The sequence below is a fragment of the Sminthopsis crassicaudata genome, chromosome 4, assembly GCF_048593235.1.
Source record: "Sminthopsis crassicaudata isolate SCR6 chromosome 4, ASM4859323v1, whole genome shotgun sequence".
Classification (NCBI taxonomy): domain Eukaryota; kingdom Metazoa; phylum Chordata; class Mammalia; order Dasyuromorphia; family Dasyuridae; genus Sminthopsis; species Sminthopsis crassicaudata.
In genome coordinates, this window is record NC_133620.1 from 327053096 (window position 1) to 327080190 (window position 27095).

Consider the following 27095-nt stretch of genomic DNA (forward strand, 5'->3'; position numbering starts at 1 on the left):
TAGAAATAAGGTCTTTATCAGAAACACTGCTTTTAAAATTTTTTTCTCAGCTTTCTACTTCTCTTCTAATCTTGCCTTCATTGGTTCTGTTTGTGCAAAAACTTTTATATTTCATGTAATTAAAACTATCCATTTTGCATTTTATAATGTCCTCAAGTTCTTTGGCTATAAATTCCAGTCTTCTCCACAGATCTTAGAGGAAGAGTATTCCTTGCTGCTTCCTGCAGCAAAGGAATGAGCAATATTATGAAAAAAGAAACCAGGTTATGCAGGTAGCTCATGTAGAACTCCACTTATTAGTCATAAGACCAAAATTTATGTACTGTTTTAGAACAAAGAATGTAACTAAAGAACAATCTTGTTTCCCGTTATTTTTCAAAAGATTTGTTTTTCTTATTTTTTCTTTAACATCATAGTTTATGTTTGATGTCAGAGCCATTCTTCAAGTGTCTAATCTACCCAAGAATAAGATTTAGATCATGTCCCCAGTTACTGAGATAGAGAAAAACTGTGACACAGCTACAGCTGGAGCAGTTCTACTTTTACTCAGATCAATATGATAGTAACCCTGAAGATTCTCAACATGTTGTTCTCCTAATTTCCTTTATATGTACATCATGAATCTATTTCAAACTTATCTTGGGGTAGGGTGTTAGATGTTGGTCAATGCTTAGATTCTGACATACTATTTTCCAGTTTTCCCACCAATTTTTGCCAAGTATTGAGTTTTTATCTCAGAAACTGGGGTCTTTTTGGTTTGTCAAACACTAGATTACAATAGTTATTGACTATTGTGTCTTGTGAAGCTAAGCAATTTCACTGATTCATTACCCTATTTCTTAGCTAGTACCAAATGATTTTGATGATCTTCACTTTACAATATAGTTTTAGGCCTGGAACAGTTAGGCCACCTTTCTTTGTATTTAACAACAAACAAACAAACAAAAAACCCAACACAGTCTAATTTCCTTGACATTCTTGACCTTGTGTTCTTCCAGATGAATTTTGTTATTATTTTTTCTAGGTCTATAAAGTAATTTCTTTGTAGTTTGATATGGCACTGAATAAATAAATTAATTTTGATAGAATTGTAACTTTATTATATTGTCTGTCTACAGTTATTTAAATGATTATATCATAAGAGTCTTCTCTTTTTATCTCTTACTGCTGGACTTTGTTGATAACTTGTAGAAATGTCAATGACTTGTGTGGGTTTATTTTATATCTTGCAACTTTACTAAAATTATTGGTTTCAGTAGTTTTTTAGTTGATTTTCTAAGAGTTTCTAAACATACCATTATATTTTCAGCAAAGAATGATAGTTTTGATTCTTCCCCACTTACTCTAGTTCATTTCATTTTTTTTTCATCTCTTATTGCTAAAATTAACATTTCTAGTACAATATTGAATAATAGTGGTGATAATAAGCAACCTTGTTTCACCCCTGATCTTATTGGGAATGCTTTAACTTATATCAATTTACTTATAATGCTTGCTGATGGTTTTAGATAGATACTACTTATTATTTCAAGGAAAACTTCTCTAGTGTTCTCTAGTGTTTTCATTAGGAATGATTACTGTATTTTGTCAAATGCTTTTTCTGTGTATAATGAGAGAAATCATGTGATTTCTGTTAGTTTGGTTTTTGATGTGGTCAATTATGCTGATAGTCTTCCTTATATTGAATCAGTCCCTTTTTTTCTGGTATAAATTATACTTGATCATAGTGTAGATGGCTCTCTTCATCACTGAACAATTGGAACTGGTTTGAATCCTTGGATGATTGTAGAGAGCCACATACATCAGCACTGATCATCTTAAAGTTTTGTTGTTGCCATGTATAATGATCTCCTGGTACTGTTCATTTCATTTAGCTAATTAGTTAGTGTCAGTTTCTCCAGATTTCTCTGAAACCATACTGTTGTTTATTTCTTACAGAACAAAGCCTTACTTCTTAACCAGTGCTTGTGGCTAGAATTTTATTAAAGGCCATTAAGCCAGCAGTACAATTATCTGAGATAAGACCTGACAAGATATACACTTTTTATACCAATGCACAAATTAATGTGTGCTGTGAAACCATCCTAGAGTGGCAACTTTTATTAGCCATGGCTCCAAATTTTACACACAAGTCTCCATTAAAGATAACCTGACTATTACATAATTGGCAATGGATTTTTGAAGAAAAGGTTTCTAAGGTTCCTCTTAAGGGACTAACCATGTTTACAGATGAATCCAAATATAAAATTTGTGCTATATACTCTCATGACAACTACAGAGTAATCAGAACTTCCTTTCAGTCCACTCAGCAGAATGAGTTGTATACAGTCATGCTAGTTGTTAATTATTATCCAGGAGATGTAAATATAATATCTGATTCAGCCTATTCAGTAGGTAACAAAGAATTGTCACAGCCTAAATAAAATTTGTAGCCTCTAATATATATCAGCTCTTTAAGGAACTTCAAGAGCAAGTAAGAAAGCATCAAGATAAGATTTATATCTTGCATGTCCACTCTCACAGTGGACTTTCAGGTCCTATTTTTTATGGAAATTTAAAAGTAGATAGCCTTCTAATTATGTGGGCCAATACTCCTTTATTTCAGGCAGCCCAAGAATCACATTCTAAATATCATCAGGCTGCTGGAGCTTTACCTTTGCAATTTGGGATAATAAATGAGGAAGTTAGAAGCATAGTAAAAGCCTGTACAGATCGCCTTCCTTTCCACTCTCTTACACTCCCTGCAGGGAAGAACCCTCGTGGTTTGAGACCCAACGACATTTGTAAATGGGTATGACCATAAATCTTTTGGCTATCTGTCTTTTATCTGTGTTGTAGTAGAAACCTTTTCAGGATTTACTTTTGCAGTTCTAGCAGCAAAAGAGACAGCCCAAGTAGCACTGATTTCCTTATACAAGCTTTTGCAATTATGGGTATGCCACAAGCAAGATAATGGACCTGCATATGTTTCTAAACATATTGCACACTTTTGTGCACAGTATCAGATTTTACACACCACTGATATACCTTTTAATCCTCAAGGACAGGCAATAGTAGAGAGGAGAAACAGAGACCTCAAGACGCTCCTCCAAAAACAAAAGAAAGGGAGAGTCATAGGTAACCCTAGAAAACTTTTTAATTTAGCTCTTTATACTATTAATTTTTTGATTTTTGATAAAGATGCACTGGCTCTGGCAGACAGGTTTTATAACCCATCGGAAGGGCAGTGTCCAGTGCGAGCAGCTCTACTATCTTTAGATAACTGCCAAGTGATGTGAAGAGATCTAGAAAGTGGTGACTAGAAAGGACCAGATAGGTTAACTGCTTGTGGGAGAGGGTTTGCTTGTATCTCTACAGATGGAGAAGGAATCAGATGGGTGCCAACGAGCCATATTTGCCTTGTCCATCAGAGAGAGCCAGAAAAAGAGAGTACCCTCGAAACAAAGGAGAAGACCCAAGAAACATCACATGGTTCCATATCTGACTACATGTGCCACTGAAAAAGCATGGCTGTTAACCTAATGTGTATGGCAATTGATTCATGAATATCAAAAAATTGTTTCAAAAAAATATCAAAAAACCTGCTAACAATATCTGGTTTGGCTCCCTATTTCCCTTTGGTGTTCTCACGTACTTTCCTGAGAAGTCAGGGAGGGCATGACCACATGTGTTCTAAAACAAAAGAAAGCAGGAGATAAAGAGGACCAAAGATATTGGGGAACCCTAAGAAAAGTATACTTGAAACAAGGATACTTACAACAGGGTGTTTACTCAGTGTGATTGATGAGATAATGATTCTCTAGTTCACATATACTTAGTACTTAATGTGATATGTTGATGCAATGGTTCTACAGTTGGTACATGTACAATGTGCTGTAGTGATGTACTAATTGTACTAAGATATTTAAGGGCTAAGAGGACTGGAGATAATGAATGAGAGTGTTCTTAAGCTCAGACTCCAGACTCCAGATTCTATCCCTGATCATCCTTGTAGTGACTCTCCTGCTAAGACCAAGGCCCATCCAGAGATCCTTCAGAAAGCTAGCCCAGACATCACACATGGCTATTAATATTTAGCAATTGTCCCTTTTAGAATTGGACTTTGAAATAGTTCCTTTACAATTAGCCTGTAAAGGAAATTGAAAATGCAGGGGGACAAAAATAGAGGGATTGGGAATTCTATGTAGTGGTTCATAGTTGTCTCCCAGAGTTCTTTCATTGGGTGTAGCTGGTTCAGTTCATTACTGCTCTATTGTTGCATCTCATTGTTGAAGATGGTCAAATCCATCAGAATACATCCTCATACAGTATTGTTGTTGAAGTATATAATGATCTGGTCCTTCTTATTTCACTCAGTATCAGTTCATGTAAGTCTCTCCAGGCCTTTCTGAAATCATCCTGATGGTCATTTCTTACAGAACAATAATATTCCATAACATTCATATACCACAATTTATTCAGCCATTCTCTAATTGATGGGCATCCACGTAGTTTCCAGTTTCTGGCCACTACAAACTACAAGGCTGCCACAAACATTTTTGCACATGTGGGCTCCCTTTCCCTTCTTTAAGATCTCTTTGGGATATAAGCCCAGTAGTAACACTGCTGGGTCAAAAAGAGGACGTAACCATCCTTGACCAATGGTGACCAATGTTGTCTGCCTCCCTCAGGTCAGGTTCTTCATCCAACTTCACTAACTTCCTGCATCTCAGGGTTCAAGGTCTGGGAATAGGAATCATGTGACTTCCTGAAACCCAAGGCTCAACTGGGTATAAGGATCATGTGACTTTGGCCTAGTCTCATAAACTTGAGAAAACTTCATCCAATCAGTTCCATTCACATTGAAATACACCCTACACACACACACACACACACACACACACACACACACACACACACACTTATTTGTATGAGTACACATACATACAAATATATCTAATATATATATATTATATATATATAAATTTGTGTGTATGTATATGCACATATATACATATATGTGCATATACATACACACAAATTTATATGCATATATATATTAAAAATTTAGTGATTACTGAGGTCATACTCAAGTTTCATAGGAATCAGTTTTATGTGAAAAGTTCATACTATTTTGTATTATTATTGGCCCAAAATGAAGCCTGATAAGTTAACTCAAATTCAAGAAAGAATATGGAATGGGCTTCACAAGTTTCATAGTTAATCTATTTGAAAGTCATACTGCAACTATATATATATATGCTTAGAGAAAGCTTCTTTAAGCCTTCATATATATAGATGTACACATATGTGTATGTATGTGTTTGTACATATATATTTTATATATGTATGTATGTACATAATGTGCATTTTTGTTCAGTCATTCAGTCATGTTGGCTCTTCACGATCCCATGGGCCATCACATGTATATATAGTTTTCTTGTTGTTTAGTTGTTTCAGTTATGGTGACTCTTTGTGACTCCATTTGGAGTTTTCTTAGCAAAGGTACTGGAGTAGTTCGTCATTTCCTTCTTCAGCTCATTTTAAGTATGAGAAAATGGAAGCAAACAAGATTAAATGCCAGGGTTACACATCTAGTAAGTGTTGAGGTCAGATTTGAAGTCATGTCTTCTTGACTCTAGGGTGAGTGCTCTATGCACTATAGTCAGAACAAGCATTTTTTCATAAGTCTCTCATCAGTCTATTGGTTCCACCCTTTGATGTGTTAGCCATTTAATTATCCCGACTAAAAAAGTCTTACTGGGTTTCTTCTCCCTTTCCTTCCCCGCAGTTTACTGAAGGATCTGGGAGGATCCTACTCACAAACAGCTCTCAAATGCTGCTGCTTCTTTGTTTCTTGTGATTCTTGTGTCCCACGTTTGGGTGCCATATGTGGTGATATGGGAGCCACCTGCCAGTGGCTGCTCGAGGTCTAACTCAGCCCTGTAGAATGGATCTCTTCATGTAGGAGACTGAGAAGCAATTGCATTCTCTAACCTTTCCATATAGATACACAGTCACACACAAAAATACATATTATATTATATTATATTATATTTATTATATTATATTATTTATATATTATATTATATTTATATTGCATAATTATATTATAGAAAACTGAGCTTAACACATATATAGATCCACATTAAGAATGGCCAAAGAATTCAAGTGGACCTTGGAAATCAGGGGGGAAAATTGCAGCATGCTTTGAACACTAAATGCACTGAAATAACTTCTCTGTCCCTTCCTTTCTTTCCTTCCTTCTTTATCCTCCCCCTCCTTTCATAGTTCTCTCTCTCTCTCTCTCTCTCTCTCTCTCTCTCTCTCTCTCTCTCTCTCTCTCTCTCTCTCTCTCTCTGTCTCTCTCTGTCTCTCTGTCTCTCTCTCTCTCTCTCTCTCTCTCACACACACACACACACACACACACACACACACACATGCACACTTTAAGAAAATGATGAGAGCTAAAACCTCAAAGGTCACAGAATAAAAGGAAGGATGTCAGATCATATGTATATAACTATAGTAGAAAGAAGCCAAAGTAGCTTGTTAGCACCCTCAGCATTTTTTGTGACTGAATGTGAGTTCACAGAATAAGAAAGGTATAGATTGGCATGAGGAAAGGAAGAAAGTACACAAATAGAAAGTATGTGACTGGAGTAAAAAGAATTCATGGAGAGACATGGAGGATACAATATATATTGAGCTATTCTGAAAGAATTCAATGAATTTTGCTTTTATAGACATTTCTTCTTTCTCCATCCTTTTGCTCTCTTGAAGGAGTGATAAACCTTTTCTAAATTTTTATTCTTTATGAACTTGTTGGCTTTTTGTTTTATTTTGTGTTGTATTTTGAAAATTTAATTTATTTTTAATACACATTGCTTTAGGAATCATGTTGGGAGAGAAAAAATCTGAACAAAAGGGAAAAATCATGGGAGTAAAAAAAAAAAAGTGAACAAAGCACATATTGATTTACATTCAATCTCCATTGTTTTGTTTTGTTTATCCAGGATGCAGATGATGTTTTTTATCCAGAGCTTTCTGGGATTGTCTTGGATCACTCAGCCACTGAGAAGAACCAAGTTGATCATTCACATTCTTGCTGTTATTGTGTTCTGCTTATTTCTCTCAGTATCAGTTAATGTAAACCTTTCCAGACCTTTCTAAAGTCAGCCTATTTATCATGTTTTATAGAACAATAATATTCTATTATCTTCATATACCAAAATTTATTGACTCAATCATTCCCCTATTGATGGTTATCTACTCGTTTTCCAATTTTTTTGCTACTACAAAAAGAGCTGCTACAAATATTTTTGTACATGTGAGTCTTTTTCTCTCTGTTAAGATTTCCTTGGGATACAGACCCAGTAGTAACAGTGCTGGGTCAAAGTGTATGCAGTTTTACAGCCCTTTGGGCATAGTTCCAGATTGCTCTCCAGAATGGCTGGATGCATTCACAATTCCACCAACAATGCATTTGTGTCCCAGTTTTCCCACATCCCCTCCAACATTTGTGATTATCTTAGATCCCCCACTAATTTAGTTTTATTATCAATTTCTTACTGTGACTGGCTTATTATCTTCTCTAGAAATTTGTAGGTTCTACCACTTGGTGGTCATTACTACTTCATGAGTTAATAGACTGATAATGTTTAGGAATGCCAAAAGGTATTTCCTGGCACAAAAATTCAAAGACCTGGAACAACAAAAGAGATTTTATTGATAGATATTTTATAATTTCCCCAAAGCAGAAAGAATATATAAAATCAGATCAATGTCTAGAACTAGTGACTCAAGGTAATTCTGATTGTAAGGTGCAGAGGGGTTATAAATGAACTGGATTAACTTTTTGAGGTAGTTGCCTCAAGTACATTCTATTTTCTTTTGTTTTTCCTGTACCAAGTTTGAAAGATGAGCCACCCTAAAGGTGTAGAGCCCTAGGAACAGACTATGGGAAAATTCTAATCTAAAAAAACAAGTTAGGAAAGAGGGACACTATTCACTTAAGAGTAGGCACTAGAAATAGAGAGTAACCAACTCTGTTCATCAATATTTCACTTTCTACCTCACACACTATTAGAAACATTACTACCACTCCTATGCATATTAAAAACAATCCCATAGAACCTAGTTTATTCACATTTTACAGAAAATTTACTTTATTTTATTTTATTTTTTTTAATTTTATTTATAAATTTTTGACATTATATATGCATGAGTAATTTTTTATAACATTATCCCTTGTATTCATTTTTCCAAATTATCCCCCCCTTCCCTCTACTCCCTCCCCTAGATGACAGGCAATCCCATACATTTTACATGTGTTACAATATAACCTAGATACAATATACGTGTGTAAATACCATTTTCTTGTTGCACATTAAGTATTGGATTCCGAAGGTATAAGTAACCTGGGTAGATAGACAGTAGTGCTAACAATTTATGTTCACTTCCCAGTGTTCCTTCTCTGGGTGTAGTTATTTCTGTCCATCATTGATCAACTGGAAGTGAATTGGATCTTCTTAATGTTGAAGATTTCCACTTCCATCAGAATACATCCTCATACAGTATTGTTGTTGAAGTTTACAGTGATCTTCTGGTTCTATTCATTTCACTCAGCATCAGTTGATGGAAGTCTCTCCAAGCCTCTCTGTATTCCTCCTGCTGGTCATTTCTTACAGAACAATAATATTCCATAACCTTCATATACCATAATTTACCCAACCATTCTCCAATTGATGGGCATCCATTCAACTTCCAGTTTCTGGCCACTATGAAAAGAGCTGCCACAAACATTTTGGCACATACAGGTCCCTTTCCACTCTTTAGTATTTCTTTGGGATATAAGCCCAATAGTAGCACTGCTGGATCAAAGGGTATGCACAGTTTGATAACTTTTTGGGCATAGTTCCAGATTGCTCTCCAGAATGGTTGGATTCTTTCACAACTCCACCAACAATGCATCAGTGTCCCAGTTTTCTCACAGCCCCTCCAACATTCATCATTATTTGTTCCTGTCATCTTAGCCAATCTGACAGGTGTGTAGTGGTATCTCAGAGTTGTCTTAATTTGCATTTCTCTGATCAATAGTGATTTGAAACACTCTTTCATATGAGTGGATATAATTTCAATTTCATCATCTGAGAATTGTCTGTTCATATCCTTTGATCATTTATCAATTGGAGAATGGTTTGAAGAAAATTTACTTTAAAAGGTATGTAAATACATAAGAAATCACTGCACATTGGTCTCAATTCAGTCAATGCCATTGTTAAAATGATGGTAACTGTTTTTTCTACAAGCCTTCCTTCCCTTATTCTAACAAGAAAAGTTATTATGATATTTAATTAGTTACTAAGTAAAAATGTAAAATACTCGGTTAACTTTTTCTGCAATGATATAGAAGCTTAATAACATAAATTCATGACACTAAAATTAGTCATAAAATTAAAAAAATAAATGTAGGCAATGTGGGTCTTTAAGGCTCTTCCTGAGGGAGCAGTTTCCATTTTACTGTTGTACCCAATTCCATGTCCAAATCTCCAAGCTCTTGCTCTTTTGAGAGCTCAAGAAATACCTAAAAGAAGGAAAAAGAAAAAGATCAAGAAAAACAGAAATGAAAAGTTTGGCCATTCTATCCAAAAGGGAACAGGAAAAAGGAGGTATTAACAAAATTAAGACTAAAAAAAAAATACACATACCTGTTCCAAAGTAGACTGAGAAAGACTATATTCCTCCAGGTTGAAGGTTGATTTAGCTGCATAAGAGAAAAAAACAATATCAGAAATTTGTGTTTCCCTCTAAGCGTTAAAAAACAAACAAACAAACAAACAAAAATAAAATAAAAAACCACTGCACAGAACAAAATGCAGAGGGTGAGAAAAAAACTTATTACATCATTTAAGAAAATATAGTGTTTGGTTTATATCTGGAGTTTAAAATAAATAGATAATTTCATGGCTTTGTGGGGATTTGCTGTTGTTTAGTCATTTTTTCAATTGTGTCTGACTCTGTCTAACCCCATTTGGGATTTTCTTGGAAAAATAGTAGAGTGGTTTCCATTTCCTTCTCCAGCTCATTTAAGGATGAGAAAAAACTGAGGCAGACAGGGTTAAGTGACTTCCCCACAGTCACATGATTAGTGTTTGAGATTTTCATTCAGGAAGATGAGTATTCCTGATTCCAGATCTAGAATTTTAGCGAATATACCATTCAGCTACCCATTTTATGGTTAATCATTTCAAATATTATGCCCTCTATCTGCTAATTAGACTGCAAGTAAGATCCTTCATATAGACAAATAAACTCAGATCTAGAGGTCAAAATTAACTTCCAGGGGTACAACACTTAATGGACAGATATGTTATAATAACACTTCAATATTATTTATGGAGACATATTTAATGATAGAAAATTCTGCTTTCCTTGCAACATAAGAAATAATTCAGTGAAGATATAATTAATAATTAGCACTTATATTATAGTTTATGTTTTTAAAACACTTCATATATATGAAGAAAATGACAAATTACTCCAGTATCTTTGTCAAGAAAATCACAAATGAAGTTAGGAAAAGTTGGCTATGACTAAACCAACTGAACAACAAATGGTTTATTATGTTGTCATACTACTGCTGATTCCTTCTCAGATAGAATCTAAAATGTGATACCAAGTTTTTTTTTTCCTTTTCATTATTCTCTTGGCTCTTTTCTTTCTCTTCTGTGATTTCTTTGATTTTTAAGACCTATCCATTCATAACTGAAGCTCTGTCTTAAGGCTATATACAGCAGTGTTGAGTAGTGCTTAAGTTTATTATTTACAAGCAACAATATATACCCTGTTAACTCAAAACATAGTGCTAGACTGGTTTAAAATTCTACTATTCTCCTCCTAGTGTCATTGGATCATAGATTTAGAACTGGAAGAGATCTTAGAGGTCATCTTGTCTTATTATCAATAAATTTAATAAGATGAAAAGAAATTAAGTAGCTTGCCCAAAGTCCCATAGTTAGTAAATGTCCCTGTCTTTCTTTGAAATACTTGTATTTGTTTCTAATGCTTAATACTGTTCCTGGCATACAATAAGCACTTAATAAATGCTTATTGACTGGCAAGTACAGTAAAATAAAATATAGATTATTTTACACAGGTCCATCTCCTTAATTTTATGGATGAGAAGCTAAGGCCCAGAAAGATTAAATACATTGTATCTTGTCATATGAGTATAGTAAGTACTGAATAAGTATATAAATATATGTCTTTTTTATCATATATTAATGTTAATATTATATTATTAATAGTATTGCCATAATAACATAATATTTATGTACTTATATTAGAATTATATAACACTATTATATGTTACTGACATAATATAAATATATGTTCCATTTATATTAATTACATTAAAATTTATCATTCAATTAATTGCCTAAGTTACTGATATTTTATTGCACTTTGTTGATTTTATTTTGCTCATGCCCCAGCCACTTCTAGCTCTCTGCTATTATTGGTCTTGGTTTCCTTATTAGGAAAAATGGTGATGATAGTACTTGTCCTACCTATCTAACAGCATTGTTGTGAGGAAAGTACCCTATGATTCTTAAAATACTATGTAAATATTATCATCACCAATAAAAATCATCACTCTTACCTGCTTCTAATTTGGAAAAGGACTGAGAGAGAGGGTGTACAATCTCCACAGGCAATTTATAGACCATCAATGAGGAATACCTGGGAGGAAGAAAAATTAAGGTTTGTTTTTTAAATTTTATCATCTTGAAAAAGCATGACATTATTGGTAATGATTTTCTGTCTATTAAAAAGAAAAGTTTGGTCTTATAGATTAACAGATATGAAATTGATGCAATTCACACACACAAAGAAGCATGTTTTCTAATCTCCCTGTCTAATCTCTAACTTCTGACCATTCCTCCTCCAGTTGTAATCCTTCTCTGGGAGGGGGTTTCTTTTCTCCCTGAATCTTTTTCTCTGTCCTCTTCACTTGGGAATCCTTGGGAGGTCTGCTCCTTGATCCAAATTTTCCAGACTCTTAATTTCTTCATTTATCCTCCCAGAGAATGGGTGTGTGAGAATGCAAGGGCTTGTGGGAAAATTACTTCTACCAATGAACTTGTTCCTTTTAAACATGCAAGCTCTTCCCCAGAAGTTCAAAGGGGTAAAACTCCCCTTAAAGGCCGGAACCAAAAAGTATGGAGTAGAGAATTGTTAAGTACCAACTTAACACTTAGTAAGAACCTAACACAGAATTTAATTCAAAGGTAAGCAACAGATTAGTGTGGTGGAAAAGGCAGTAAAACAGAATAAATTTTGCCATTCTAAATCACAGGTTTATAAGGAAAGCACTTGTGCTATTTAAATTCACTTCTGCTTAGTTGTCATAGTGTATTACTCATAGTAAGTATATGTACTTCCAAATTTAAGAAAAAAAAAATAATTGAACAAAACTGTTGTATTTTTAGTTTAAATCTCTATGATGCAAGGTTTTCTCCATAAGCTATATGATGATAACTCTGATACTAATTTCCCAATATAACAATTCATCAATGCACATTACTAGAATAAAAAAGTAGTTGAATTTTTGCTTCACCCCCATATCCCAGCTTTTTCTCATCCTGTTTCTTTTCTCTAAATACCTTCCAATCTAATAGAATTATCAATAAGGTAAGGCAAACAGAGATTTTTCCTATGACAAGGGATTGGACTTCTTTCATCCCAGTAAACCTCCCATGCCTCATGGTACCTGGTGTCTTGCTCTTCAAACCCTTTGTCAACATAAATAGATGTCTTTACCTGGCTGGTCCCATAATAATCCTGGAAACTATTATTCTTCTCTGCTGAAGCTGGGTAGCCTGTCACACACCAAACATATTCTTGATAGCTCTGAGCAGTAAGAGAGCTGCTGCACCTTTCCTCACTGGTCTGTTCTATCTGCTACCTCTTCCATTTCTGTTCTTTTGTCAGGATTGTGGAGAACAGGATTCATCAATTGCATCATTGGCGTGGGTTAGATTCTGAGAAGGCTATACTGTTACCACTACTCCTTGCATGACTGAACCTAATTATGGAAGGCCATACTTTATATCCACATCAATCAAGGTGATTTTATACAATAACTAAGGTGACACACCAAGGTCTTTTTATGGTACAAGTGTGCTCCACCTCAGCTCCCTGATCTGGTGCCATTTCAACAATAGCCTAGTCTATTTCTCTTTCAAGTGGTAGAATTCTTGGACTTTCTTTCATTGGGCCTTATGTCCCCAAATTCTAGGTAATTTCCTTAGGTCACCTCTCTTCACCATGCCATTGTTTCAGGTTAACCAGAATTATTATTTAGAATCATATACAGTATACCAAAGAGTTTTCCTAGCTCCTTATTTTATTTAAGAGAGATACTGATTTTTGCCTTCTAATGTCCAGAGAGTCAACTTCTCAAAACAGCTGCTGTGAATAGCTGGATACAAGTTGAAGAAACATTTCTTAGAAGAAAAAAAACTTCTTAACAATGAAAGATGCTCAAATGTTGCATAGGCCACATTAGGAGGTAATGGATCCCCTACATCCTCATTGTATCTTTTTATGTAGAGCTATATGACAACTATTCAGTGATGTTGTAGAGAGGCTTCTTGGTTTAAAAATGGATTGCATTAATTTAGAACTATGCCCAAAAAGCTATAAAACTGTGAATACTCTTTGAACCAGGAGTCTCACTACTGGGTCCATATTACAAAGAGATCATAAAAGAGGGGAAATGACCCACATGGGAAAAATGTTTGTGGCAGCTCCTTTTGTAGTGGAAAGGAATTGGAAATTGAGTGAATGTCTATTAGTTGGGGAATGGCTGAATAAGTTATGGTACATGAATGTAATGAAGTATTTTTCTTCTAGATGAAATGGTGAGCAGGCTGATTTCAGAAGCCTGGAAAGAGTTACATGAACTAATACTAAGTGAAGGAAACAGAACCAGGAGAACACTGTACATAATAACAACAAGACTGTGTGATGATCAGCTCTGATGGACTTGACTTTCTCAACAATGTGATGACATTTCCAATAGACTTGGGATAGAAAATGCTAATAGCATCCAGAGAGAGATTCTATATTGACTGAATGCAAAACAACATATAGCATTTCCACCTTTTGTTTGTTTGTTTCTTCCTCGAGATTTTTTTTTCCTTTTTGGACTAATTTTTCTTGTATAACATGACAAATATGGAGATAGGTTGTAAAGGATTGCATATATTCAACTTAATCAAATTGTTTGCTGTCTTGGGGAAGAGGAAAGTCAGGGACGGAAAGAGAAAAATTTGGTAGACAGTCATAAAAATGAATGGTGAAAACATGTATTTACATGTATTTGGAAAAAAAACGCTGTGAGGGAAAAAAAGAGTGAGTTACATTTAGTTCATTACAAAGGTAACTTTCAAGGGAAGAACCATGATGGTGGAGTGGAGGCATGAAATCAGTTAAATTTTTTCCAACATTTCTTTCCAAATAACTAAAGTAATTGATCAAATCAAGTTCTGGAGCAGCACAGCCAACACAAGGTCAAGGGAAGACAATGTAGGAGGTAAATAGGGGAGGTCTGCTACAGGCAAGTAGGAGCTGGCTCCGTACTGGGCCTTGAAGGTCACTGTGAAAGTAGCAGAAGCATCTCTCATCTCACAGATAATAAGAAGGGTTGAACAATTTGTACGAAAGAGATGACGGAATCCTAAACAAGTACTATTTGGCAACTCCATTGTCCATTGTACAGTTCCAGAGCACAGAGAAGAGCTTGTAATTGATCATAAGATTATCAGGAGCCCTGGTCACAGTTTAAGAGAATACAGGGGAACAGAAGCACTTCCTGGGTAAGAGCAGAGAACAGAACCACGAACATACCTCTCCCAAGATAGCACAACTTAAAAAAAAACCCAAAAGTTTTCTTTTTCTAAGAAAGATCTCTGAAAATTGTAGCACAAAAAACCTCTCCCTTCCCCCTACCTCAATATAAAGAAATATTATGAAAATCCCAGCAAACAAAACACCAAAGAAAAATTAAAATTGGACAAAAGCTCAAAATAATTACTGGAAGAGTTAAAGAAAAAGATAAGATTAGTAAGGGAAAAATTGGAAAAATGAAATGAGAATAATACAAGAATATTGTGAAAAGAGAATAAACAGCTTAGTAAAAGTCACACACATACACATACATACATACATAAATATAGAAGAAAATAACACCTTAAAATAGAATTGATTTATTCATAAAAGAGACACAGAAATTCACTGAAGAAAAGAATTCCTTAAAAAGCTGACTTTGTCAAATAGAAAAAGAGGTACAAAAGTTCACTGAAAAAAAAATAATTCCTTAAAACTAGAATTGAGAAAGTAGAAATTAATGACTCCATGAGACATTGAGAAACATAAAACAAAGTAAAAAAAATGAAAAATGTAGAAAAAATGTGAATTATCTTATTAAACAAACAACTAAACTAGAAAATAGATTGAGAAGAAATAATTTAAGAACTATTGGACTACCTGTGAGCTATGATGAATAAAAAGAATATGCACATCATATTTCAAGGAATTATAAAAGAAAGCTATTCCAATATTTTAGATCTAGAGGATAAAATAGAAATCAAAATAATCTGTCAATCACTTCCTGAAAGAGAGCCTAAAATGAAAACTCCAGGAATATTATAGCCAAATTCTAGAGCCTCTCAGGTCAAGCATAACATATATGTGCTGCCAAAGAAAACATTCAAATATCATGGATCCATAGTCAAATTCACATAAGCTGTTACCATCTTCAAAGAATGGACGGTCTGGAATATGATACTCTGAAAAATGAAGGAGTTAGGATTAAAATCAAGAATAATCTACCCACCAAAACTGAGTATAATCCTTATGGGGGAAAGGGAAGAAGGAGGAGGAAATAAACACTCACTTTCAAGCCTTCCTGATGAAAAGACCAAGAGTAAATAGAAAATTTCACACTCAAACACAAAATTCAAGAGAATCATGAAAAAGCAAACAGAAAAGAGAAATGATAAAAGGATTAATAAGATTAAACTATTACATTTTCATATGGGAAGAGAATACATGTAATTCTTAAGAATCTTACCATTATTAGGGCTATTAGGAGTTTCAAAGACAGGGGACAAGGGTGTGAGTCAATTATATTGGAAAGATATTTTTAAAATGAAGGGATGAGAAAGAGAGATATTCTGTCAGAAGGGGAACGGAAAAGAGAAAAAGAATGGGAGAAATTATGCAGATTTGAGGCATGTAAGGAAAAACTTTTACAATGTGGGGGAAATTTGAGTTGGGGATGTGACAGGAAATGCTTGAATCTCATCAGAATTGGTTCAAAAGGGAGAAATACACACACACACACACACACACACACACACACACACACACACACACACACACAGTTAGGCCCAATGGGGAATTAAGAGAGGACAGAGATAACAAAAGAGGGAGGGGATGATAAAAGAAGGGTAGATTAAGGAATACAGCAATCAGAAGCAACACATACTTTTGAAGAAGGACAGAATTAAAAAGAGAGAATTAATAGAAGAAAAATGAATGAAAGGAAATACACAGTAATAACTATTCCTATGAATGGCATGAGAAAACTCATAAAACAAAAGCAAAATGCAGGATGGATTAAAACTAAATCCAATAATATGTTTTGTGTTTTTTATCATGAAACACTCCCTTGAAAGAGAAAGAAACACATAGAAAGTTAAAATAAAGGGCTAAAGCAGAATCTAATATGTTTAATCTAAAAATTTAAAAAGATAGAAATAATAATTATGATCTCAAAGTAACAAGCAAAAAGAGACCTAATTTAAAAAGATATCGGAGAATCTATATTTTGCTAAAAAGATAATATAATATGAAGTAATTTTTAAAAATCATAAGTTCCTCTGATAAAGGCTCATTTCTCAAATACATGTATATCAATTTTATAAAACTATTAATTATTCCCCAAATGATAAATGGTCAAGAGACACGAACAGACAATTTTCAAAGAAAATGGAAAACAACAACAACAACAGCAACAATACATACACATATTTATAGAAACTCTTTTTATGGTGGAAAAAAATGGGCATTGAGGGCATATCTGTCAATTGGGTCTAAACAAATTGTAGTACATGATTGTGATGGAATAGTATTGTTCAAGAAGGAATGACAAGAAAGATAGATTTTGAAAACCTGGAAATATGAATTCATATGAAGTGAAGTGAGTAGAACAAAGAGATTATTGCACATTATCACAGTAATATTATAAGGATGAACAGCTGTGAAAGACATAGCTACTCTGATCAATACCATGATTCAAGATAATTCCAAAGGACTCAATTAAAAAATGTTATCCACCTCCAAAAAGAACTGATAAACTCTGAGTGCAAATTGAAGAATAAGTTTATCACTTTATTTTCTTGCTTTTTGGTAATGTGGCTAATATGTAAATGTTTTGCATTACTTCATATGCCTAATTTAATTGCTTGTCTTTTCAGCATATGGGAGGAAAATGGAGGACAGAGAAATGTAGAAAATCAGAAATTCAAAATTTTTTCTACTGTTAAAATAAATAAATAATATTTTTAAATGTAGCTTTCAAACTTAAGATTTAGGATTAATTCTGGATTAATTAATTTATTTTGTTCTTCTGAGGCCTGAAAAACCAAGCCCCTTGCTTCCCAAATATCTTCCTTGGCATCTATACTGCAATGAGACCTATCACAAATGAAAAATAATTTATGGCAGCTTAATATCTACTTTTCCACCAATGGGGAAAAAAAAAAAGTCTTTACCTTTCTTGTCGAGCTGCCTGTGGGAAAAGCTTTAGAATCTCTGCATGGAGGGGCTCAACTTGCTCAGGTTCCTTCACTTTTATTTCCAATAAATAATCTTTGCCAAACTTGCTTTTCAGGTGTTGAATAGAACCAATGCACCTGGAGGAAGAGAAGAGAAGGAAAAATAGAGGGAAAGAAGAGAGGGAGGGAAAAGAAAAAGTTAAAAAAAATATCCAAGTACAAATTAAGCCATTGTCATTATTCACGGGTCTGTGAGTGGAGGGGATTATTCTCCATTTTGAAGTCAAAAGTAAATGCAATTATTCACATAATAAATAAGTTTGTACATTATTCATTCCTTGAAGGAGTTTTTTCTTTACACAGTATTGTCATTGATTTTATGAAAATATACCAGTTGTACCAGTACATTCACTCACTTTAACTGTCCTGACACCATGATGGCCACACGGTCGCACACAGCTTCAGCCTCTGCCATGTAATGTGTAGTCAGGATAGCACCACTGTCCTTGTTTTTGAATGTTGCTCTAATTACCTTCCTGAAATTAAGTTAAAGAAGTGAATTAAGGGAACGTTGCATATAGTAAAAGTAATATTGCTTGAAGAACAATTGTGAACAACTAAGTCACTTTTGGTATTATAAGTATTCAAATCAATTAAAATGAAGATGTAATGCACCTCCAGAGAAAGAACTAATAAATAGAAGTATGTGTGTGTGTGTGTGTGTGTGTGTGTGTGTAATTGTGTCAAATGTTAGTCTTCTCTGGTGTGGAGTAGTAGAGAGTGAGGGAGACAGTTTGGATCTTAAAATATAACCCCAAAAGTTATAAAGTTCAGTTTTTTGAAACAATTGACTGCAACATGAGAAGTATGGCAATATTTTAAGAAAAATTGTCAAATTAAATTTGAGTAGACACAGCAAAGAATTAAGATTACAATAAGGGGAAGATTTTGCAGGAAGATAGAATTAGGAAAGAAGTCATATCACATTAAATAACTCTAAATGTATGGAAGGGAGGACTTAGATTGAAAAACACTAAGAGAAAACACGAGATAATTATCTCTGGAAGAGATACATTAGAAGAAAAGAGAAGAACATTAAATTAGTAAATGATGAAATTGATGAAATGATGAAAAAATTATTCAACAAAATCTTTGGAAAGTTTTTTAGACTTTTATATGAAGTATGTTTTCTCAATAAAAATTAGATAGGAAATGAAAGAAAAATCTTTTGTGCTAATTTCTAATTTCCCTAGGTCTGACCATTTAAATTCTATTAGGAAAAAAGACCCCTTTAAAGAGTAATTGTCAAAGACTCCATAAGAAGAATATATTTGTACAAGGCTTCCACTTCTTACCACATTTGTTGTTGCCCTTCTGGGTCCATTCCTGTTGATGGTTCATCCAGAAGAACAACAGCTGGATTTCCCAAGATACTCAGTGCAAAGCACAACTGAAATGAAAACAAATAATATTTGCTACCATATTCATAATGAGAGCACTTAGAATATTGTTAAAGCTAATACACACCTTTCGAGTTATGCCTGCTGATAATTCCTTGACTGAAACTTTCATATACTCTTGTAGCTTGAGAACATTTGCTAATCTAAAGGAGAAATGCAAAAAAAAAAAAAAAAAAAAAAAAAGTTTTATCAGGCACACTAATCAATGAGGAATATTGGTTGAACCTATTCATAAAATAGAATAATTGTGATATGGAAGAGTTGGATATGATCATCCTGAAACTGTAAGTATTGAGTACTTTTACTTATTTGATTCAGAAAAAAAGAGTTTTGTTGCTCTCTGGAAATTCCACGAAAAAAAAAAAATGTATAATTTACTTGTTATTGCTGTTTTCCATTATTTCTTTTCAATTTCCTTTGATCAATCTTCCATCTTTCAGATTTATATCCTATAGCTTTTCTAAAATATCTCTGAACTGAAACCTAGGAAAAAAGGTACCTGTCCAACTCCATGTCTGATGACTTAAATACTGTTAAAAACAGTATTTAAAATCTCCATGATCATACTCTTTCCTGTCCCTTCTTACAGAGAATTGAAATTTCCCTCCATACTATACCGTGAAATCATAATTGTGGCATCTTCTTTCTTCATCCCTTTCACTGCAGCATATACTTCCAGATGATCTCTTACTGTAAGGTTTCGCCACAGTGAGTTTTCCTGAGGACAATATCCAAGGAACTTGATTGTATCAGCATCATGTTGACTCAGGGATGATCTGTTCCCTTTCAGTACCACCTATTCAAGACAATGAATGCTCAGCTTGTGTTTAATACATTTCTTCTCATAAATCTTTTGTACTATAGTGTTGTGCCACAGTTTCCTTTTATTGTTCTGCCTCAGTTTCCCTAAATTGTACTGCCTCAATTCCCCTGGTTGTAACCCCTCCCTTCCTTACTATTAGGACTGATATAAGTTAGTGCTGGCTACTTTAGGGTCATAAACTGTAAATGTTTAATCTCAGATAAGGGGAAGATCTTCAATTTTAGACATGGTAATTATGTGGTACATGAATATTATGGAATATTATTGCTCTGTAAGGAATGACCAGCAGAATGAATACAGAGAGGCTTAGAAAGACTTACATGAACTGATGCTGAGTGAAATGAGCAGAACCAGGAGAACATTATACATTTCAACAATACTGTATGAGGCTGTATTCTCATGGAAGTGGCTATCTTCAACATAGAGAAGATCTAATTCTGTTCCAATTGATCAATGATGGACAGAATCAGCTACACCCAGAGAAGGAACATTGGGAAATGAATGTGGACTACTTGCATTTTTGTTTTTCTTCCCAGGTTATTTTTACCTTCTGAATCCAATTCTTCTTATGCAACAAGAGAACTGAATGATTCTGCACACATATATTGTATCTAGGATATACTATAACATATTTAACATGTATAAGACTGCCTGCCATCTAGGGAAGGAGCTGGAGGGAAGGAAGTGAAAAGTCAGAACAGAAGTGAGGGCAAGGAATAATATAAAAAATTACCCATGCATATGTTCTGTCAATAAAAAGTTATAATTTAAAAAAAAAAGAATTTATAGTCTTCACACTCCACCCTCTCAGAACCAAATTGATGGTCCATTCCTGGAAATCCCCACTTGCCAGTGCTCACTTACACCCCACCCTGCTTCTGCCTTTGTGTCCTATAAAAATCCTTGGAATCTCACATTCAATGTTGAATTCTTTGAGACATCCCACTTTTTTTTTTTCCCTGAGGCTGGGGTTAAGTGATTTGCCCAGGGTCACACAGCTGGGAAGTGTTAAGTGTCTGAGACCAGATTTGAACTCGGGTCCTCCTGAATTCAGGGCTGGTGCTCTATCTACTGTGTCACCTAGTTGCCCCTGAATTCTTTGAGACAGAAGTCCAATTCAGCCCTGAGGGAAAAATGGATTCTGCTCCCAGAAAATCTCTCCCTCTCAGAAATTCAAATAAAATATTAAAAATTCTCTAATCTCTATTTTGCCTCAGTTTTTCCGGCATTACAAAAGGAAGGAAAAACAACACTTGCAATAATTAAGTTCTAAAAAGAAAATAGAATAAATATGGCATATGAAGTCTACATAAAGGTAAGGAATAGATCTACATATAAAAATAGCTTATGGTTGGTTCCTCACCATATTCAGATTTCATTAGCCCCTTGGTCCATGTTTATTGCAACTACTAGGATCATCAGCATTGTATTTTCCTCAATAGTCAACATTATTTATTTTTTTCAAGGACATGGTAAATATTGGTTCTTTTCTTACCTGATCAGTTTATTATTAATATCATTCACTGACTCTTTCCTACTTCCTACCTCAACCCTCTGTTTTAAGTTTCTTACTCTTCTACTTTTATTAATATTCCTTGAAGGAAGTCTTAAATTTTGCCTTGCTCTTCTTCAGTACTTAAAAAATTCAATGATTTCCTGTGTGAGCATTTTTCCACATAAACAAAGCATAACTCCTCTGTATATTAAAATTATTTTGTTAAGGGGTGAGATACCCTAACAGTGATGGGGGTCCCCAGGCTGGTGTCCTAGGTTTTGTGAAAGAATTCACAGTCCCAGTCTGCAAGTGAAGTTTTTGGTGAAATGGGCTTATTTTCATGGAGTTCCAAGAAAAAAGATAACCATTTGAACCCAAAATTTAGCTAGACTAATTAATAGAGTAGTTAATTGTGGGTAAAGGAGAACTACTTTGTATTTTCTCTTACAATATTTAAAAAAAAATTTTTAAATTTATTTTCTTTTTAATTTATGGAACAAAGCATACATTTCTGTAACACTGTAAGAAAAATGGTTATACAAGAAACTGAAAATCTATTATGTATGACATGATTCCTTTTAAAAATATAGTTTTCGTATAAATTTCTTTTCCCCCTATTTTTCTTCCCTCCCCCCACTTTAGAGAAGGCTACCATTAGGCAAAAACATGTGTGTATGTATGTAAAATCATAATACTTCTATTCTTCTATTTATCATATCTTTCTATGGTCTTTGTAGTTAATTTGTATATTTAAAATAGTCAAAATGACATATTTGCTCAAAGTCTGCTCATTTTCCTCTTCATTATTTTGTGCAAGTCCATGTTTTTCTAAGGTCACCCAGCTCATCATTTCTTATATCACAACAGTATTCCATCATAGTTATATACCAAAACTTTTCAGGTTTTGCAAAAAATTTTAACCACTTCTGTTAGCATGACTATTCTATTAAACCAGAGCCAGTTTCAGGATGGGTCAAAGCAAGCAATTGTATAAATTAAAAATAGCCCATTAAAAAACAATTCTCGTCTAATGTCTCACCAAAGACAAGTCTCCCCTCTGATCTGGAATGACATTCACAACATTAAATTGCCTTAGGAAGTAACAAATGTGGGACTCTGAATGTGCTATCACTCTTGTTGGTCAGGTTAATGGTGTAAGTGGGAAGGTGTGAATTAACCCTTCATAGTTTCATAATGCCAACTGGAATTATTGTATATAATGAAGCAATGGTGTGGAACCAGGGAAGTTTGAGTTAACTTTGTCCCCAAATGGACTGAAATAGGACCTAGATGTGTGTCTTCTAGATGCAAAGAATATATAAGTAGTTTTTAACATTGGTAGGAAACCCGAAACTCCAAGAAGTTTCCTTAACAATTGCTTTAACTTCTCTGATAGTAGTTTCTATCTTCTATTGTCTTTTCAAATTGTTTTTTTTTTTAATATCTCCTTGGGAAGTACTTTTACCCTAAGAGAACTGGACTATGTTTTTAGAGAAAGGACTGCTTATTTGAACCCTGGACAATAAGTGACGCTTTGTACCTGATGTAAAAGCAAAATCTTGATATACATTGAGGATGAGCAGTACAAAATCACCAGCCTCTTTTTCTCTTCCAGAGCCATCTGGGTCGGTGGTAAAGTGCAGATCTAGACTACTGAAGATATCCCTGGATACAGTGGAAGATCTTGGTCTTTTTAAACTAAAGTCTTCAAGCAAAACTGTTTGACTGAGGCAATACCCAATCAGTGATTAAGGATAAGTAAGAAATGAGTCAGAGAAAGACTTTTTTTACCTAGTCAAAAAACAATCAACTGGTAAGGGGAAGATCTTCAAGGTTTCTGGACAAAACAGAAACAATTGCTATTTATATTCACTCTGAGCAAATCAGGGCCCAAACAATGACCAAGTACTGAGCCTGGGACTCAGCTAAAATTTGCTGGTCAATGAGAGCCAGAGTGATTTGAGTTTAAGGCATGGTTCTTAAGAAAGAAATTTAATCAGTAAACCTCAAGATATCTTATGAGGCAATCTAATAATGAAATGATTTGGCAACCACAGCTCATTAAATTATGTAAGTGGTAGATGAGTTGCATTTTGCCCTAATAAAGTAGGTATCCACATTGAAATAATAAGAAATACTTAGAAGAATAAGAAGTAGAGAAGGCTTTTTCAGATCAGAAAACAAAACTAGTCATCTAAAACTATGTCTCAAAGCAGGTTACCTATATCCAAAGAGATGATTTTATACTTGATTCTGCGGATAATAGGGTACCATTGTAATTGACTGAATGTGAAGAGATAGACATGATCAAACCTATGGTTTGTTGTTATTGAATTATGTCCAACCCTTTATGATCCTGTGGAACATAGCATGCCATTCTGATGTCATTCTGATATATTCTGATGTATCTTTTAGTATTTTCATACAGTTTATAAAGTTTTCTTCATAAAGATACTGGAGTGGTTGGCCACTTCCTTCTTTAGTGGATCACCTTTTGTCAGAACTCTTCATTATAACCTATCCATTGTGGGTAACCCTATATTGATGCAGATAGTGTTCCCCTTGAACATTTGGGGAGATGGGAGGGAAACTCTGAAAAGCTCTCCTCTGGAGAGAAGAATCATTGTATAAAGTTCTGGGAATAATAATAGTAATAATATCTGTATAATGTTTTTCAGCTTTATAATAGATTTCATACATGCTCTTCATACTCTTGATACAACTCTGCAAATTAAATGGGATTAGTGTTGTTACTATGCATTTTGTGTGAAAGTAAGAAGAGGGAAGGAATCAAGTAGTTTCATTCTGCAATCTTGTTGAGACTACTACATCCTGTTTTGAAAAGTTATATCTTCTATTGAGTTGAATATTAGTTCAAGACCACTCCTAGTAGCTTATTCAATTGGAGATCTTGGTCTGATAATCAGCTCAAACTGCCCCCTAACCCCAAGGCCAAGATTTGGCCATAAAATAAAGGTCTGTGAATGTACTCCTTGCAAATTTCCTGATTTGATTAGGCATTTGTTTGTAAGAGAATTCTTTCTTAGTGAAAAATAAAACTTTCTTTTTACCACTGTTTCATGGGTTCACGAATTCTTTTCACATTAAATCTGCACCTCTCTCTGAGCTCATTAAGATCTTGAGTATGGACAGCTCAAATGTCATTGAATTACCACAACAAAACATGATCCAAGAGGGACAGACCTATGCTTTAGGAAGATCACCTTGACAGCAGAATGTGGAAGATAGAGTGGAGTGAAAAGACACTTGAGGATAGGACACCAATTAAATGATTATTGCAATGAACCAGAATGGTGGAAGTATCGTTGGAAATAAGATGTGTGAAGATGGTATCCATAGAAGTTGGCATTGCATTGGATATGGAAAAGGGATGACAGAGAGAAGCACTGAAGTGATACCTAGGTAGTGATCCTAGTGGAACAAGTCAGCAAAATTTCATGATTTTCTCTGCCTTTTCTCTATCATCATTCAGCAACACATGAAGCATGAAATGATGTGTCATCTGAGGTTTTACAGAGAAAGATCAGTGATAAGGTGGCAAAGAAATTGAGAGAAATTGAGAGTACAAAGGTGAGCTAATTCTCCAAGGGGTCAGGATGGGGAAAAAGAAGAACATAGTCAATTATGATGTGACCAGAGAGACTAGAGGTTATGGTGAGGACAAAGAACATCATTTCAGGTCACAATGCATATTTTAATTCCCTCATCTCTCAAGACAAAACTTATTAATAGATTTATTATTATAATATTTTCATAATACTAAATAAATAAAATAAGAAATAAACTTATTTCTCAAAGAGGACATAAAGTAAAAGTGAGTAAATTAAAATGTCTTTTACTTCCATGTGGTTTATGACTTATTTTCCCAAAGAGAAAGAACCAAAAGCAAAATGAAAAGAAACCAAACCAAATACTTCCCTCAACTATTGAATCTTGCTTAGACCAGCACTACTTTTCTACCTCTGAGTCATTATTCTTTATTATTATTGATTTTTTCTAGTCTCATTTAAACAAATTTCAAGAGATTTCTCTTTTTAACAGCAATGTATCTCTAAATACTAGCACAACACTCAAATTACTGTTCTCTTTGATCATTTTCAAGAATATTTCTATTGATTATGTGTGTAATGTCTCATATTAAATATAAGTTCTGCAAGAAGTTATGATTTACTTCAGCATAGAGAAGAGCTAATCCAATTCCAATTGATCAATGATGGACAGAATCAGCTACATCCAGAAAAGGAACACTGGGAAATGAGTGTAAACTGTGAGCATTGTTTTTTTGTTTTGTTTTGTTTTGTTTTTCTTCCCAGATTATTTTTAGCTTCCGAATACAATCCTTCCTTTGCAACAACAACAACAAAATTCAGTTCTGCACATATCTATTGTACCTAGGATATACTATAAGATATTTAATATGTATGGGAATGCCTGCCATCTAGGGGAAGGGGTGGAGGGAAGGAGGGGAAAAATTTGGAACAGAAGAGAGTACAAGGGATAATGTTGTAAAAAAAAAATTACCTATGAATATGTACTGTCAAAGAAAATGTTATAATTATAAAAATTAATAAAAAAAATTTAAAAAATGAAACACACACAAAAAAAGAAGTTATGATTTAATCATTCTTTTTATTGGTAGATAGTAAGGTAGAGCAGAAAAAACACTGAAGTTAGAATCTAGATCCACGGTTTGCTAGCCATGTGACCTAGGATAAGTATTAAAGACTCTCTCTCTACTTTCCTTCCCTCTTCTTGCTACCACACAAAATGCATAGTAACAATACTAATCCCATTTAATTTACAGAGTTGTGAGTATCAAGAGTAATAGTATGCATGAAATCTATTATAAAACTTGAAAGACACTATATATATATATTTACTATTATTATTCCCAGAACTTTATACAATGCTCTAATTCTTGTCAAAGTTCAATAAGTAATTCTTTTAAGATTCACCACATATAACAGTGAAGACAATATTCATTGAAAGAGAACTCCTAATAATGCATATATATAGATGAGATGTCTTTATCTTGGCAAAAAATATGTGATAACATTTCTTAACACTATTCTACCTCCTAAGGGGATATAGAACCTGCCTTCTATTAAATTCTGTGGGTATTATAGGAATCACCTATGAATTAACTCATCCACTTGCTATCCAAAACACTCTGAGATAGAAGTAAGAAAACTTATTTATATAAAAGATTATCATTAAGATTTAAAATCTTCTCTTTTGGTAATTATCAAAATATTTTCCTTCTGTTTCACTTACCTCTCCTGCAGTTGGTTGTATTTCTCCAGTTATCATTCTAATAGATGTACTTTTGCCAGCTCCATTGTGCCCTAGTAGTCCCAATACTTCACCTGAAAGAAAGTGGGCTGACTCAATCTCTATAATTTGAATATCCATTAACTAAAAGTTTTTTTTTAATTTTGATAATACATTCTGAAATCATTACTCATTCAGTT

General features: G+C 34.1%; 1 protein-coding gene across 5 annotated transcripts in view; it reads right to left on the reverse strand.

Annotated features, from left to right (window-relative positions):
- Window positions 1–7687: 7687 nt before the first annotated feature.
- LOC141538799 (ATP-binding cassette sub-family A member 10-like) overlaps window positions 7688–27095 on the reverse strand; it is a 118606-nt gene continuing 99198 nt past the window's right edge. For all 5 annotated transcript variants that reach the window (XM_074260617.1, XM_074260616.1, XM_074260619.1 and 2 more), the window contains 9 exons: window positions 26899–26990; window positions 19903–20081; window positions 19353–19428; window positions 19181–19275; window positions 18242–18361; window positions 17823–17963; window positions 11642–11721; window positions 9690–9745; window positions 7688–9565 (listed from right to left, as the gene is read on the reverse strand). In XM_074260617.1, coding sequence (XP_074116718.1) covers window positions 9467–9565; window positions 9690–9745; window positions 11642–11721; window positions 17823–17963; window positions 18242–18361; window positions 19181–19275; window positions 19353–19428; window positions 19903–20081; window positions 26899–26990 — 938 coding nt within the window. In that variant the 3' untranslated portion in view covers window positions 7688–9466. The remainder of the gene's footprint in view (window positions 9566–9689; window positions 9746–11641; window positions 11722–17822; window positions 17964–18241; window positions 18362–19180; window positions 19276–19352; window positions 19429–19902; window positions 20082–26898; window positions 26991–27095) is intronic.